This window comes from Hydra vulgaris, chromosome 14 (genome assembly GCF_038396675.1).
Source record: "Hydra vulgaris chromosome 14, alternate assembly HydraT2T_AEP".
In the NCBI taxonomy this organism is placed as follows: domain Eukaryota; kingdom Metazoa; phylum Cnidaria; class Hydrozoa; order Anthoathecata; family Hydridae; genus Hydra; species Hydra vulgaris.
The window spans coordinates 36,656,608-36,675,000 of NC_088933.1; the positions used below are offsets into that span (position 1 = coordinate 36,656,608).

The following is an 18,393-nucleotide window of genomic DNA, read 5'->3' on the forward strand; positions in this document are numbered from 1 at the left end:
CTTTATCTGTTAACCATTAGATTTTAATGGGCTGAAAATATTTTTTTTTTTAAACTTGAATTTATTAATTGTGCTTTTACTCTTTCTTGATGAAATTGATGTGTAATACTCCTCTATTGCTAATCGTTGTACCCATTTTCAATATAAATATCAGTTAAAAAACTATTTTTTTGTTTAATTGTTTCGCAAATAAGGTTTACTACTGATCAAGTACGCTCTGTGGAGAAAACCTTTAAATATAAAAGTTAAAATATTGGGATAGCAATTTGAATGCAATTTAATCTGAATGTAAGAGATTGCTTCTTTTCAATATAATTTATTCTCATATTTTCCTGTTTTGTTATTTATAATGGTTTATCAATAAAGTGTTTTTGTTTTGTTTTTAACTTCAATTGTATATTGTAATTGTAAATGACTTGGTAGTGTTTTGCTTGTTTGATGTTTGGAAACCTTGCATTACTTTCATCAATATCATATCTTAAAAATGACTTTAGGTTAAGTGCAGGATTTATTGTCAATGCCATTTTAATCGCATTATTTCCATGGAATTGTAGAAAAGATTTTTGCAAAAACTACCATGAAAGAGAGACTGATTAGGCCTGAGTTCTTTATTAACTGAATCTAATTGTTCCAATGAAAATAAAATTGAAATAAGCTGAGTTTTTTGTACTTTTAAAACAATTAAATAACAATTTGTCATTTAAAAACTTAGAAAAATTAAATATATACCTGAAACAAAACGACTTATAAAACTAATGTTTTATATAAAGTTGTAAACAATTTTAACATGGTAAAAACTTTTTATAAAATGTTCTTAGTATAAAATAACTATTTAATTAAAATTTTGTCATCTAAAATCTTACATAAAATTAAAAATGAAAAAAAATTATCAAAAAAAACCTACTTTTATTTTAAAAACCAAAAAAATTATTAAAAAATTATAGCAACTCTTGAGGAAAAAATAAGCTGTAAAAACAAATCTTTTTATTTATTTAAAACAAATACTTATTTACTTAAAAGCTAAAAAACATATTAACTGAGATAATACGCATAATGTGATAATGTACACAAGAACATTTACTTGCCTCATAATAAATTCCATTAAAAGATTGCAAATATTTTTCAATAGTATACAGATACTTAGCTAAGCAACTCCATCCACGATTGACTGCATGACGAGATCCATGTTGAAGTGGTACTCGAGCCAAAACTTGTAAGGAACTTTTTTCATTACATTGAGAAACATTGACAACAATGTCACAGACCTTTATGTATGAGCCAGTTTGCCAGTAGCCTAAAATTTGGGATTGCAACTTTAAAGGAATGCAAGCAGATATTAAACTTAAGAAAAGTTGAGGTGGTTTAACAGAAAGAAAACGGAATATCCATCCAACTTCAACATGGGAACTAGGACATGTAGACAGCCAAGCATTTATCTATATGAAACAATTTTTTTAAACCTTAAAATCATTATCAGGTTCTCTTTTAAATATAACTAAAAACAAATGTACTTGGGTAATATAAGGAAGTCTTCCTTGCATTGGTAAGTGATACAGTTTATAGATTGATAAATTCTTCATCTTTGGAACAACCAACTCCAAGTCATAGGCAGCATTTGTAACACTGGAGAACATTACATATGACAACTGAAGAGCTTCTATTACAAGTTCTACTTGCTCAACAGAAAGATTCCATTCCTAAACAATTTATACATCCACACACACATATTTACATATAAGTAAAAAAAAAAAATATATATATATATACATTTATATATATATATATATATATATATATATATATATATATATATATATATATATATATATATATATATATATATATATATATATATATATATATATATATATATATATATATATAGAGTATATATGTTACTGTTACCCGCAATACTAGGAATTAGCTAAATGCTAATGTTTATAATATAATTTAATATTGCAACTCTGAGTTTCATGTGTTATCACAATCATCAGGCAAGTAGTAAAAGTTTAATTTTGCTTTAAAATTTATAAGTAGCAAAATTAAACTTTTACTACTTGCCTGATGATTGTGATAACACATAAAACACAGAGTTGCAATATTAAATTATATTATAAACATTAGCATTTAGCTAATTCCTGGTACTGCGGGTAACAGTAACATATATACTATATAGCTCTAGTTTATCTATCGAGCACTCTTTAAGTATACAATATTATACCTGATAATATAAAGATATTTTCTTTATTTATATATATACACTTACATATATACATATATATATATACGTATATATATATATACATATATATATGAGACTGTCAGCTTCAAAACCGTCCCTTTGATATATATATATATATATATATATATATATATATATATATATATATATATATATATATATATATATATATATATATATATATATATATATATATATATATATATATATATATACATATATATATATATACATATATATATGAGACTGTCAGCTTCAAAACCGTCCCTTTGACGTTTTTTTCAATTTTGAATGAAGTGCGCCAAATGTCTTGTAATGGCTCGCACTTTATTGAAAAATAAAAAAAATGGTGCAAAACCGGTTCAATCCTATAGTTTTTACTTTGTAAAATTCAGCAAGTTGTGCAAAACCGGCTCTTTTTGTTTGCGCAGCTGCTTCAAAACCAGTTTATTATTTCAGCCAATAGGAAAGCACTTATCATACCACGTGATCACAGTAGCTGATATTGAAAATTCTTTCGTTTTTAGTGCTTTTATCCTCTGGAAATTGCAAATTCTTCGTGATTTGTCATGTAAGTAATAGAAAAAATAGAAAATATTTATGAAATATTAATTAACTAAACATTTACAGATTTTTTGCGATGGAAAACAATAGAATAGTAAAAAAAACAAGCAGACTGCAGTCACGCAAACGCATGGCAGACCCTGAAAACACAAAACGAGCAAGGGAGAAAAAAGCTAGGTATGCATTGCTGATGAAGTATTATTTGTAATTATGTTTATTAACTTTTAACTTCTATTTTTCTGCAGGTATTCAAAGAAGAGTCCATCAAAAATCCTTTCATGCAAGCACATATTAGGTGCTTTCCAATGTCACTGCCTGTCACAGATTGATGTCACCACTTTCAATGAGCAATTTTATCAAACAAGTAAGAAAATGGACCAGGACAACTTCATTTTGAAGCATTGTTCATCCCTACAGGCGAAACGTGTTAAAGGTGAATCAAATAGGAAAAGAGAATTTACTGTAAAATATTTTGTTACAAAGGCTGTCTCTTCCTCTATAAGAATACCAGTTTGTAGGAGAACATTTTTAGGAATATTAGGCATAAAAAAACATAGACTGCTTGGAGTTATTAGTAGATATCACAAATCTGGTACTTCAGCCAAAAAAAGTAGAGGTGGAGACAGGAAAGCAGAGAAATTTGTTGAGAAAAAAGAGAAAGTAAATAAATTCATAGAATCATTTCAAGTTAGTGAAAAACATTACTGTAGATCACACTCAAAATGTAGGCAGTACTTACCAGCTGAACTCTCAACTGCTACAATGTGGAGGATGTATAACAAAAAGTGTGATAGTCAATTAAAAGTTAACAAATGGTTTTTTACTAATATATTCAATACAGAGTATAATCTAGGTTTTGGGACCCATAGAGTTGACACCTGCTCTGTATGTTCTGAACTTAAAACTAGAATCAAAAATACAAAAGATTTCCAAGCCAGAGAAAAAATAATTTTAAAATTAAACATATATTGCCAAAGAGCTGATGCTTATTTTGACAAGCTTAGGGAAGAAAATGATGACCTCGTTAACCTATTTGATTGTGAGAAGAACCAAGCCTTACCTAAACTATCAGATCAAGCTGCATATTATAGGAGGCAGCTCAATTTTTATAATTTTACAATTTTAAAAGGGAGCTCTCATAATACACTTAACAAAGAAAATATTGATTCTCACTATTGGATAGAGGGGGAGCAATCTAAGGGATCAAATGAAATTGCATCTGCTCTTTATTTTTCTCTGAATAATTTAAGCATATCTAGCAACACAAAAAGAGTCAGATTATGCTGTGATGGATACCCTGGGCAAAATAAGAATACAGTAATGATTGGTATGATCAGTTATTGGCTCCACAATAAAGCTCCTCCTCATATTCAAACAGTGGAACTAGATTTCCCAGTAACAGGTCACTCCTTTATCCCACTAGATAGGGTGTTTGGCACCATTGAAAAAGTCATCAATAAGAAGGAGATCATTGTTAGCCCCAAAGAGTATGTGAAGGTCATTGAAAAACATTCTGCAGTTTTCCACTTAGGAGAAGATTATGAAATTTTTGATTGGAAAAGTTATTTGAAAACAATTCTAAGAAATATTGTTTCTTGGAATTTCAAAATAGCTAGTTGGAATTTCAAAATAGCTATTGTGTTAAAAAGACCAAGAATTATTGAGGTGAGAGGTGAACCTTTTTATACAGTAGAAATTAATGCTTTTAAGTCATTGACAAAGAAAGGTAAAAATTTTAATTCAATTAATTTACCAATCATTCATTCACAAATTAAAATTAACCCAAAGAAAATAAAGGATGTAGAAAAGTTATTGAACTATCATTATGGTGTTGATTGGAGACAAGATCAAAATCTTGAGTTTTACAATAAAATCATACCTAATTAGGAAATAGATGGCATTGACTCTGATCAGGACAGTGAATCAGAAGAAAATAATGAGCTGTGCAGTGGTGAAGATGGATCATCTGATGTTGATAATATTGATGTTAGGATTTAGTAATTTAAATTTTGTGAATTTAAAACTATTTTATTGTAAAGAATTTTTTATTATGACACTGACTTGCCTTTTTAATGTGTTTTTTAAGGTGCATATAAAAAAAAGAAAGCTATATAATTTTTGTCTTGCTAATTATTATCACAAAACAATTAAAATTTTGTTAAAATGTGCAGTGGCTGGATCAAAATCGGCTCTTTTTTGAAAAAAATGCCCTTTAATTAAATATTTCTATTCAATGATAATCACAATTACTGATATTTACATAGAAAACCATTCATTAGTGACTAAACATGAGGTGTATATGTTTTTTTATTTTTTTTATTTGCTCAAAAAAAACCCTGTAAAATTTGCTTTAGTGCAAAGGGCCGGTTTTGAAGTTGACAGTCTCATATATACATCTATATATATGTGTGTGTGGATGTATGTATATATATATACATATATACATATATATATATATATATATATATATATATATATATATATATATATATATATATATATATATATATATATATATATATATATATATATATATATATATATATATATATATATATAGTTTGTTGGCTTTGGGAAGAGCGGAAGGAAAAAAGTGATTCTTACGCCAACATATACGTCACTTTTAATTACTTTTAACTTTCGTCCAACATTTCCGTGTTGGACGAAAGTAAAAACCATTAATTTAATTACAAATTAATCGTTTTTTAAAAAAACCACAAAAACGCAAATTTAATTGACCAGAATGTTTTTAAAAACATTCTGAATGTTTTTAAAACATTTTGAATGTTTTTAACAATATAAACAACGTTTTTATTTTAATTTTTTTTAATAAAATGATTTATTTTTATTTTTTTTAATAAAATGTTTTTATTTTTATTTTTTTTACTGTAAATCATGCGCGGAGTGTTGCTACATCGACTATCTTATAGCCTGACTCGCAAGGGAGTGCTGCTACATCGACTGACAAATAGCCTGACTCGCAAGGGAGTGCTGCTACATCGACTGACAAATAGCCTGACTCGCAAGGGAGTGCTGCTACATCGACTGACAAATAGCCTGACCCGCAAGGGAGTGCTGCTACATCGACTGACAAATAGCCTGACCCGCAAGGGAGTGCTGCTACATCGACTGAGGGTTTGGTTGGGGCAGGCAGTCTATCATTATTAAAAAAAAAAATTCCGGTCTTGCATTTTAATTTTTACTTTTTGTCAACAAAATATGGAAAAAACTTTCGGACAACATCTAAGGGTTCTATATATATACATATATATATATATATACATATATATATATATATACATATATATATATATATATATATATATATATATATATATATATATATATATATATATATATATATATATATATATATACATATAGGCACACACACACATACATATATATATCTAGATAAATAAAAACAACTGATTAGCTGGATTAGTCCCACTAACCAGTTGTTTTTATTTCTCTAAATAAAATAAATATAGCATTATTATTTAATAATATTGAGCACTGTAACACATACAAGAATCTTTGTATTATTAAATCAAAATACTTAACCTCTAATATAATTTATACATCTATATCTATACAAATATATATATATATATACAGCATGGAAAATAACAACCGGTCAACAGTCAATGACCGCTCAAAATGACTAAAACTGTTATTTTGACCTCCCAAAATAAACTCTTGCTGGTCATGGTTGATCGGTTGAAAAAAAAATCTGGGTTTTAAAAAACAAGGTTTGACAAAAAATCAGGATGTTATTTGGGAAATGAATATTCTAACATTTCATAAACCATTTAAATTTTGAAAAAGTGTATAAATAGTTTTATTGTTTATGATATTTTTGTTTATGATTTCAATTGTTAGCATGTCATTAAAGCGAAAAGTTTAAATTGAATTTTTTCTTAAATCCTTATTTTGTCAATACTATCTGGTTTTTTCCTTGGTTTTTAAAACGTTGTGTTAAACTATTTTTTTATCAATGATTTAATAAATAAAAATGAATAATTTATTAAAAATTTTATATTATTAATTCTACTACTTAAAATATATTTGAATATATACTAGGGTTGTTCACCATAAACAAAAATTTACGAAAATTTCGCATTTTTATCTTCCGTATTTCAAGTTGCTATTGCAGAAGTTGTACATGCGCAAATTCACCTTCCGTAACGCATTATACACATCATTACGAAAGAATACTTGCGAAATAGTTCCTTACGGAAGGAGCATTTCGGAATGTGCGCTTACGGAATAGACTCGAAAGCATTCATTAAACTGTTATACAAAAAAATGTTATTACTTATTATTTAAGAAAAATAATATTGTTAAATGATTCTTCAATAGTTTAGACATTTATCTGGTGAATATATATATATATATATATATATATATATATATATATATATATATATATATATATATATATATATATATATATATATATATATATATATATATATATATATATATATATATATATATATATATATATATATGTATGTATATATATACACACACACACATAATGACCTAGAAAGGTTAAGAAAGTTAGAATTGGGAAGAGGCTGAAACAGAAATTAAGGGGGCCTAACACAGCTAAAATTCAAATAGAAAAACTGAAACTTTGAGTTAGTTTTCAGAGAAAGGGCAACGCTCTTTCCACAACATGTCTCTATGCCAGTATTTATATATATTCATATTTATTAAGTACTGACTTTGGTTTACTTCTGACTTTGGGTTAGCAGAAATGGAGGTTTACTATTTATATTCTCATATATAAAAACTTTGTAAAATATTTGGTTCCAATACAAAGTTTAACTAAACTTTAAGTGTTGTTTGGCTGTTGTCAGTTCTTACTGAATCTTGCAATTAACTTATCACTACCTTTCAGACTAGCTACAGCTCTTAAGCTTTCAGCGCTTGTATAGTCCTGGCGAGTTTCTATGTTAAAATTGTCTCCAGGAGTATAGACCCGGGGAAGGGTTGTCTTGTACGTGCCCGCTTTTTGCTACAAAATCTTGCAACTAATTTTTTACTGCTCTCCGAAATAGCTAGAGCTTTAAAACTTTAAGCAGTTGTATAGTCTCAATAACGTTGGGATGTTGAAAGTTAAAACATTTTCCAGGGCCACAAACGCCCTTCACACCCTGACTTTTTTTTTATATAAAGGAAAACATTTTTAGAAAAAAATATTGAAAAGGATGCCTTTAAAATTAAAACATACTTGTTTTTATTGAGGTAAAAAAAGTGAAAGCACATAACTGACTAAACATAAAATTATTCTACTTGAAAACAAGTGAGAGCAAGAAAAAGTGAGATTTTTAGGCATTTTATTATATAATTAAGTTTTAGGATTTATCACTTAAATTAGATCTTTTTTTGATTTCAACAAAGGCATTTTTTCCCGATTACGCAATTGCATTCGTATGTTAACGTTGTTCAAGTTATCTTCATTATTTAATTCTTATTCATTAAATGACATTCTAAAAAGTATATTTTATGAAAGTCTTGATTTTTTTTATAAAAGTTTAAAACTGAAACTTATCAATATCTAATAAAAAATTAGTATTTTAATTACTTAGTTAATTATACGTATTTGATTCATAAAATGTATTAAATGTATTGCAATATAAATAATATATATCGCAAGTTGAGGTACGAAAGAGTTTCATTTCGAAAGAAATTTAGTTTTTTATCATTATTTTAAAAGATAAAACCCTAAATGTTCACATGTTGCAATACTGAAAATAAAATTTTATTATAAACATTTTGGTATAAAAAAAATTTATTTTTTACAATTATATCTGTTTGGGCAACAAAATTTTTTTATAGACTTAAAAATGTTGTTTAGCAAAAGAGCTTGTTTTGCAAGTGCGACTTCCGTAAGTACTACTTTCGTATGTAGCAAAATAGTTTTATTTTGTAATTCAACTTGCGAAAGGCGACATTCCGTCACTTCATAAGTAGTATTTACGAAATAAACATTGACGGTTTTTTTTGTTTCATAAAATTCGGTAAAAAAAAAAAAAATTCCCGATTCTCGACATCCTTCCAAAAGAACTTTATTTTTCCAGAATTGTACAAAATCTTCCAGCTAACAATTCTAATATATACTAAATTTATTATTACTAAAATTTTTATCTAACAATTATTTTATGTTAATTGAAACCAGTAAATTTTTTTGCTAATCTCTAAACCGATAAATTCTTTTCATTGACAAATACTATATCTATATCTATTAAACTAAACTATAATTGCTATATAAGATATAGTAAACTATGTATATTAAATTTTTTTGTTTCATTAAATTTTTTTTTTTGCTTATTTAAATTTCATTTATTTTACCAATGGTGAAAATTTGTTTTTCATAAATGATAGAAGTTTTTATTTTATTATTATTTTCATAAAAATATTTAATAGCTTATTTTAATAATACTATTATAATATATAATAATTTATGTATTTAACTAAGAATATATTTGCTTTCAACTGCATTTAGTCAATTTGTTTTATTTCTATTTAAATCCTTTTATTTATTAGTTTAGCCGCAAATTGCAAATAGATAAAAGAATGACTTATAAATAAATCTAAAATTACTAATTGTGCGTTTGCACCTTTATTTTTTGTAATAGGATTTTTAAAAATAAATATATATTTAGCAAAAATATTGTTTTAAGTAATTTAGTAAAAATGTCCTCAACAATATTTTATAAACAATCGTCTTCTTAGTATTTAAATATTCAGTTTACATAGTATCTGCAAATGAGAGTTAATAATATTACTATTAACTAAATAACATTAGCTGTTTTTGAAATGATTTTAACGACCAAGAGATATAATGTGCGCTAGTTTTTCTTCTTTAACTTCAATAAAGTTCTTGTTTTATTATTATTTGAAATTATTGTGTGTAATTAAGAAAATTATCTCAACAGTACTTTTTTTTTTTTTTCATTCAATCTTTTCCATTATTTTTATGGTAGCTTTTTCCAACATTAGTGAAATCATTGCAATGAAATGAATTATTTTTAAATAAATTAAAATTATCGATTGCTCATTTGCACTTTTAAAAAAAGTATTATTTTTATTTAAAATTATTATTATTATAATAATACAAATTCTTTAATTCTTAAGCATAAGTTATTTTTGTATTTATAAAGTTCATGAAGAACTATTACTAAGATAAAGATAAAAAAAAAACAATTTTGACACCCCAAAATAACAATTGACATCAATTCCTTATGTTGGCCAGTCGAATTGATCGCTCCCTTTCGATTTCTTATATTCCACTATATATATATATATATATATATATATATATATATATATATATATATATATATATATATATATATATATATATATATATATATATATATATATATATATATATATATATATATATATATATATATATATATATATATATATATATATATATGAGTAAAAGTTCCAGGTAACAAAAGAAAAACTATTCAAACTAAGATGATGATAAAATATATTTATTAGTTAAATTTTAACAAATATTTTCAATTTTTCTCTCTAACACAGAAGGCCTTTTATATAAAATCTTCAGCTGTGTATGAGATTTACAAAATTATAAAAAACTCTTAATATTGAACTTCCTATAAAAAGTTTAAAAAGGAAGTAATTAAGGTTTGTGTAAAAAAACCATAATTAACAAAATATAGTATAACTTTATTCTTGTTGGTAAGGAGATTTTAAAAGTAATGTGAAAATAATGACTTTCTGCTTATGTGTTCATTGTGTCATGTCCCTGACATGACACAATGAACACATAAGCAGAAAGTCATTATTTGAAAGTCATTACACTGAAGGTGAGCTTCATAAATAAGAAGTAAATTCTCATTTGAGAGTTTTAACATTGGAAATAATTTAAAAAAAGGTTCATTTTTATGGCAATTGAAAATATGCTGATCAAATTTATCTGAATCAATACCTGTTCAATTACCTTAGGTTATTAGTTTTACCAATTTATGTTGTTTTTCCATCACATCCATTACATGATAGAAAATAAACAATAGTTTTTGAATTACATAATATTGAAATTTTAATATACCATACTTTACCAGATGATGTGGTAAAATGGTTAACAAACTGAAGATACATAGTACATAACTTAAAACGTTTTGATATGCATTTTAAAACCTTACATTTATTGGTAATAAAAACTGGTTTCTTATTAAAACTTGATGTACTTATGTGTCTTAAAATATTTTTTGGTTGGCGTTGTGATACAGTAGAAGTGTTTTCAAAAACTGATTTTAATTTATTGTCTAAAACAGACAGTTTCAAAATACCATGTAGAGTAGTTAACAAATTTTCAAAATTAATATTTGCAAAATTTGTAGTTACAAAGGGCATAATTTTGTCCTTTTTTCTTTTTTGAGGTGCTGGTCCCTGTAGTTAAGCTTTAAATATTTCATTATTAATGATTTTTACTGGGTAATTGCATGGAACTATAAATTATTTTAGTTGTTGAAGTCTGATTTCCATTTTTGTTGGATAAGATGCAAAACAAATGATCCATTTAGCTAATGTATAAGGTATATTTTCCTTTGTGTGTTTAGGGTGATGGCTATTGTAATTTAGATGATCATGGGAATTTGTAGGTTTATAAAAAATATCTGTTTCAATAATGTTGTTATCATGTAGAATAACCGTTATGTCTAAAAAGTTTAAAAATTGGTACTGTGTGGTTTTCGTATATGAAATTTTAGATTGTTCTTCTGCATATTTGATATTGGGGTGTAAAGAATTGAGACACTTTAACAGCAAATTAACATTAATTGATTTTAATAAAGCGACAAAACCATCATCCATGTATCTTTTGAAATTGCTTTGAATATTCTCGCATTCAATTTTATTGAAGAAATTTGGTAAAACTTTAGGAAATAATTTCACTTCTTCAAGATATCCTACTACTAAACAAGCATATGGTGGAGCCATTTTTGTTCCCATAGCTGTTCTGATTAGTTGATTAAAAAACTTTGAAAATTTATTTATTGAAAGTAAAATTACACTGGTCATCAATGAATTTGCACCAGCTTTAATTTTAGGCTTACTAGTTGTAGTTTTTCACGCTGATTCCAAATCTGTGTTTAGTTTTTTACTTTGTATTATTTTTTAAGCTTTTCAATTAACGAATAACTGCTGTTTTTTAACTGTCTTGTTTTGTCCCACCCACTTGCAAGATGTAAAAATTTTGCTGTCTACAATAAAATTTAAAGCGTGTTTATAAAATATTGTGATAGCTATTAAACGTTGCATTTAAAAAATAATATAATAATATAATAAATGTTAAAAAAATTTGCTGAGTTTCGTTACTTTAGTTCTTGTAGCTTATTTTTAGAAATTGTTTTTTTTATTTTATTGTTTTCTTATATCAATAAATTTTAGAAAATTTATAAAAAATGGTGTTAACTATGTTTATTTTATCTACATTCAGCATTTTTTTTTAAGTGTCCTTATCTGCCCTGTTCCGTGCAAAAATAATCTATAATTGATGTATCTTTTTGGAAAACTTGACAACTTCCACATAAATACCTTTTAATTAATGCAAAGTAATACATGCTGGACATTTTAACAACAAGCCGACATACAATCACTCAGTCAAAAACTATTATACATTTGAAGAATAGTTGAACAAGACCTTACATTACATTTCAGTGAAATAATCAAATAGTTATCTATTTCATTATTTTTCTTAAATGTACAATTTTTAAGAAAATCATAAACTATGATACTAAGCGAAAACGTCCATCTTAGTTTGATAGCATTGCACAATTTCTCAATACTCAACTTAGAAGTAACACCTGATGACTAAAAAATGAGACAACTTTAAAATTGTTATTATAGCCATAGTTACATAGCTATCAAATTTAATTTAAAATAAATTTATAAACAATTATATGATATTTAAAAAAATATATTTATTGGTTTTCAATAACATCATTAAAAGCAATTCGACCTAGACGAACTGAAGTCATTGAGGCATAATGTTTTGCCACTTCCGGATCCATTTTGTTAAGACAATTCATGATACACCGTTTGAGTTGAGGAATGCTTGTTGCTTGCCAATTATCCTCGTAGACTAAATGTTTCAACTACCCCAAAAGTCCTCAATTGGTCGAGCTTCTGGTACATTAAGTGGATTTTTTACCTTTGGCAGGTATTTGATGTTATTGGCATTGAGAAAAGAAACCACTTCATTTGCATAGTGCGAGAGCTAAATTTGGCCAGAACAAGTACTCTTCATTTTTATAATGTTCATCAATGAACAGTATTAACCGCTTGCAGAAACATCTGATGTATGCTTGTTTGTTGATTGTCTGGCCACTTTCAAAAAACATTGGTTTTGAAGTCCATTTGGGCGATATAATCAAAGAGGCTAGCACCTTTTCCTCGTATTTCTTCTTTCTTTTGAACTTGACGTTGCTAGTCATAGATGACACGTCGCTAGAATAGAAGCCATTGTTGCCAGCCAATGTTGTATTCACATATGTGAAATATGATTCGTCATCCAAGACAAAACCAAAATTCCTAAAATTGTGATATATATGCTGACACAAAGGTTTGATTCGAGCTAGTTGGCTTTTGCTTCGATTTGGAATCTTTTTCTTCTTGTAATATCTAATATTCGTCTTGTTTTTAAGAATTTTAGATATATACAATTGGTCACAATCGAATCTTCAAGCTACTTGACGTTGTGAAACACCGTGATGATGATCAAATGCCTTTTTCAATTGGTCTATGTGCTTTTTGTCCATTTTTTTCGCCTTTGGACCGCTTCCTTTTTTTCATTGATAGCCTAAATTATTGTCTACACATCCTAGAGCACGATATATGGTCGCTTTCGATGCTCCTTCATCTAGAAAGTGTTTTACTGTGAAGATTTTTGGCTTTTCTAGATACGAATTTCATCTATGAATTTGATTGGTAGTTGGCTTATAGCCTCCATATTTGTTTTAAACCGACGCGCAACTTCATTTCTGTCATTTCTTCGTTATTTATAGTATTGCTGAAGAGTTCTGCATTCTATATTTAATTTTACTCCTAGACAACTTGTTTGATTATTTTATTAAACTAATGGCATCAAATATCTTTTTACTAATTATTTAAATTAATTATTGCTTATAATTAAATTATATCATAATACGCTTTCAACATTTCGAAAAAAAAAAAAAATCTGAAAGAAATTAAGCTATGTTTGTAAACTGTTTGATGATATAGCCAACATATATATATATATATATATATATATATATATATATATATTTATATATATATATATATATACATATTTACATATATGTAAATTATTTTAGTGTACTTTATATATATATATATATATATATATATATATATATATATATATATATATATATATATATATATATATATATATATATATATATATATATATATATATATATATATACCGTTTTTAAGAAAGAATTAGCATCAAAGAACGTCATATGTGTAAGATCTTCATTATCTACTTTAAACTCTTGTAATGTAAGTTTTACAATGTCAGCTGTTTGTGACATTAATGAGGCACCAACCATTTATGAACCTTAATAAGTTATGTTTTGTTTATTTGTAAACATTTATAACTTTGTTTATTTTCCCTTAAATGTTATCTTATTTAAAGTGTTATATTATTAAACGAAAAAATAATTAAATTGATACAATATATTTAGCCAAGACTTTGTGTGTGCACACATACTTTTACACTATTAGGGCTCTATAACATAAAAAGTTTGTGCATAATTGAAGACTTCAGTGCCAAAAGTACTTAAGTCACAAAAACATTGTAATCGTTTTTTTTTGGATAGTCTTTTTGTTTTTAAAATTTAAATTTATGAACAAAATATATAAATAAAATAAATAAAAATCAGTAAATATAATATTTAAATAACTAATGAATTATAACTTAATTAAAATTTTATCAATTTTCAAAAAAAAAAGAACATAACAATATTGATTGAAATATATTTTCTTTCAACTTTTTTTGTGTGACTTATTTTGTGTGACTTTTTTTAACTTTTTTTGTGTGACTTTTAGCACAATTTAATGTCTTGAACTTTATTTTTAGTATTCCGTCAGATAAACTGACATTGCCCCCTTTTCTCCCTGCTGCTGTGGAAAGAAAATAAATTAACTTTAGTCTTCCAAAAAGATCAAAACTAAAGTTGTACATTATAGATTTTCTTTTTGATATCATGAAGCAACAGTATGGGTTGTAAGTATTTTGATTACTGTTTAAATTATAAGTTAAAATAGTATAATTTTCAAATTTTGAAAGTAAGCATTATTTATCATCAGTATCAAAGTTGACGAAATATTGCTATTTTATATTTCTTAACTATCTCTTCAATAATAATAAAAATTGAAATGAAATATTTTATTGCTTTTCAACAAAGTGAATGCTTTATAGATTTCCAAGTACAAGTAACTTCTACAAAATAGCAAATGAGCTTTTCCTAAGGTATCCTTCTCTAAAACCTCATCACTGCAATGGCTCTGTGAGTAATTAACTGTATAATTAAAACTAATAATATCAATGATGTTACAAAATTAAATAGCTAAAGAAGTTTTTCTTTTATTCTATTGTCAGGAACTTCTTGTGCATTTGTTGAAGGCAAAATTTAAATGAGCTAGACGCCCTTTTCTAAATGATGAGCAAGTTGCACAGTATAAGATAAAGTACTCTAGAATTAATTCTGGTCGTAAGCGTAACTCTGATTTGCTAATGAGTATACTAATCTGTACTCAGCAAAACGTCACTGTCATCATTCAAGTGATAAGGTAAGCATGATTTCGCTGCATATATAATACATGTTTATATGAAAAAGTTACTTACCATATTTTAATTATTATATTATAGAATGTGGATGATGGTATAACTCAAGATGTTATAAAAAGCATGGCTGATGAGTGTCAAAAACTGTGGCCTGATAAGGAATTTTTGGCTCACCAGATTGTCTTGTCAATTGAGGCATTAAAATATACATGCCAATATGAAAGAACTTTGGATGTCCTAAATAAATTTCCAGCACTTTACCATGAAAAAGTTGTAAGTGGTTTATTATTTATTTTATATCTATATTGCTTTGTTAATGTTGTCTTAAAACCGCAACGTTCATGATATGAGCAATAACTATCTCATTTAACGTTATATTACTTTTATAAAGAAATATCCTTCAAATAAACATAAACTATTATGAGACAATATAAAATACATAACAAAATTAAAATTATAATAAAACTAAATAAGACTATTAGTTGGATTTTTTCTTTCTTCGTTGGCGTGGGAAGATTAATATTTCTGTATTAATTCAATTTTTTATTAGTCTGTGTTTTTATTCATGCTGCTCTAGGGTATCACTTCCCAAATTTTTCTAGAATTGCCATTGCAATGTTAGAGTGTGAGAAAATTTTTTTTTTCTTTATTTAGCGGCCTTGTGATATCATTTTCTTTGTTTTATTTTTAGCTTTTTGCAGCAGCAAGATTATTACAAATAACAATATTGATAATAACTACTTGTTATTATTGGGTAGAATGAAGGAGGGAATAAAGAAGTTGATAGATTTGAAAAAACCTTTGTTAGCTAGATTGAAAACATTGTGCAATGAGGTACTGGACGAGATTAGTGATGGTAATAATTGTTAATTTAACATTAAAATTATTTAATTGTTACTCGAATTTTGTATTTTATTTTCCTATTTTTAGCAACAATGAAAAACCTTCACGCATTAATTCTTCTAAGCATTTTTTGTGGCGAAGAAACAATCTTCTTCACTATGACGCTAGTAAGTTTTGTTGATCAGTATATTAATTTAAATGATTGTATATCATTATCATCTTAATCATTTTAATATTCATTTATTTGAATAAAAATTGATAGAAAAAATTCAGTTCACTTTTTATTATTTAAAAATTCAAACAATTAAAGTCAACTTTTTTATTTTATATACATTTTAATATTTTTAACGTTTATATTTTTTTATTCTTATTATTTGCATATATATATATATATATATATATATATTATTATTATTATTATTATTATTATTATTATTAAATAAGGTTAACTAATGCAATTTTCAATATTTGTTAATATTATGCTTCTCTTTATTAGGATCCAATCTATCCTACCCCAGCTCTGAAAATTGAGGGAGATACTATAAATCCAACACAAATAAGTCTTGTAGTTGACGGGGTGACAGTAAGCAATTCTGTTCCTGATATAACTTGTGGCTTGAGTCTTGTCATCTGTTCATATTATATTTTTGATATCGCATATCCAAAAAAACTCCAAAAAACCTTGTCTTTTCTAGAGCATTGCTTTTTGGAACGAAATTGTAAACTTTCTGGCAACATTCAAAACATTGCTAATTGTATGAACTTGTAATATAAATTATAAAACTCAATAATATACTAATGTTATTAATTTGTTTCAAAACCTTTTTTTAAATCAAGTTTATTTTTTGAACTTGCTTACAAACTCTTAGTTGTTTTTATAGAGAATTTTTTTCTTTTTCAAATGATATAGTTGTATATTAATATGTTCCATAGCACATAAATATTTCTATATAGAATACGATTTATATATAACACCATTTATTTATGTAATGTATATAAATACGTATCAAAAATATATATAAATATGGTAATAAATTAATAAACTTTAGTTTTTGTATTAAATTGTAATCTCTGGCCAAATATTTCTATTCTGCAAAAAATAACTCAAGAAGTTAAGTTTTGTAAAATAATCATAAATGCATTGAAAATTGCGTTTCGTGTTAAGCATTTTGACATAAAATATTACTTTAATCGTTATTGCCGAAAAACCAATTTTTGGTTTTACGGCCTGTCCCAATAAACGAACCAATTTTGATTATCCAGAAAACCAAATAGCGTCGGTTTTCTAGAAAACCAACTTAGTTTGATTATCTGGATATTCAAATTGGTTTTTCAGAAAACCAAATTAATTTGGTTTTCTGTAAAACCAGAATAAATTGGTTTTCTAGATATTCAAATTTGGTTCGTTTATTGGGACAAGCCTTAAAACCAAATTTAGTTTTTTGAAAAACCGATTTTCGTAAGAGTGTGCACAAACTCAGTAAAGATTCTTCTCTACCATCTTTTAGACCAATTATTTCATGTATATATATATATATATATATATATATATATATATACACTCTGACAAGAAAATGGGACTATTCAAAAACAGTCAATGTAAAATCTGCCAGTTATATTTACAAGACTATCTATTTATACTGGAAAAACAACTAATTTAAGAAACCGCACAAATGGGCATATTTCCAGTTGCAAAACTGGCTATTCAATAGATAGATTCAACAATCACGTATTGATTGCAAGAAAGTACACCATAAAACTATGGAGCCATTCCTTCAGCTTTTTGTTTTCCTTAAACTGAAAAATGAAAATAATTTGTTGACCTATGAAAATTATCTTCATAAACTAAAACATGACACCTTCAACTAATACTTCCTTTTATAATAACATAACAATGGTAACT

At 26.1% G+C, this 18,393-nt stretch overlaps 1 protein-coding gene and 1 long non-coding RNA gene across 3 annotated transcripts in view; one reads left to right on the forward strand and one right to left on the reverse strand.

Annotated features, from left to right (window-relative positions):
• LOC101236161 (uncharacterized) overlaps positions 1-18,393 on the reverse strand; it is a 73,746-nt gene that overhangs the window by 24,098 nt on the left and 31,255 nt on the right. For both annotated transcript variants that reach the window (XM_065818283.1, XM_065818284.1), the window contains 2 exons: positions 1,512-1,697; positions 1,086-1,436 (listed from right to left, as the gene is read on the reverse strand). In XM_065818283.1, the coding sequence (XP_065674355.1) occupies positions 1,086-1,436; positions 1,512-1,697 (537 nt within the window). The remainder of the gene's footprint in view (positions 1-1,085; positions 1,437-1,511; positions 1,698-18,393) is intronic.
• LOC136091210 (uncharacterized) lies at positions 15,039-15,539 on the forward strand. Its single transcript, XR_010643784.1, has 3 exons — positions 15,039-15,086; positions 15,282-15,369; positions 15,462-15,539. It is a non-coding gene; the product is annotated as an uncharacterized LOC136091210 (long non-coding RNA).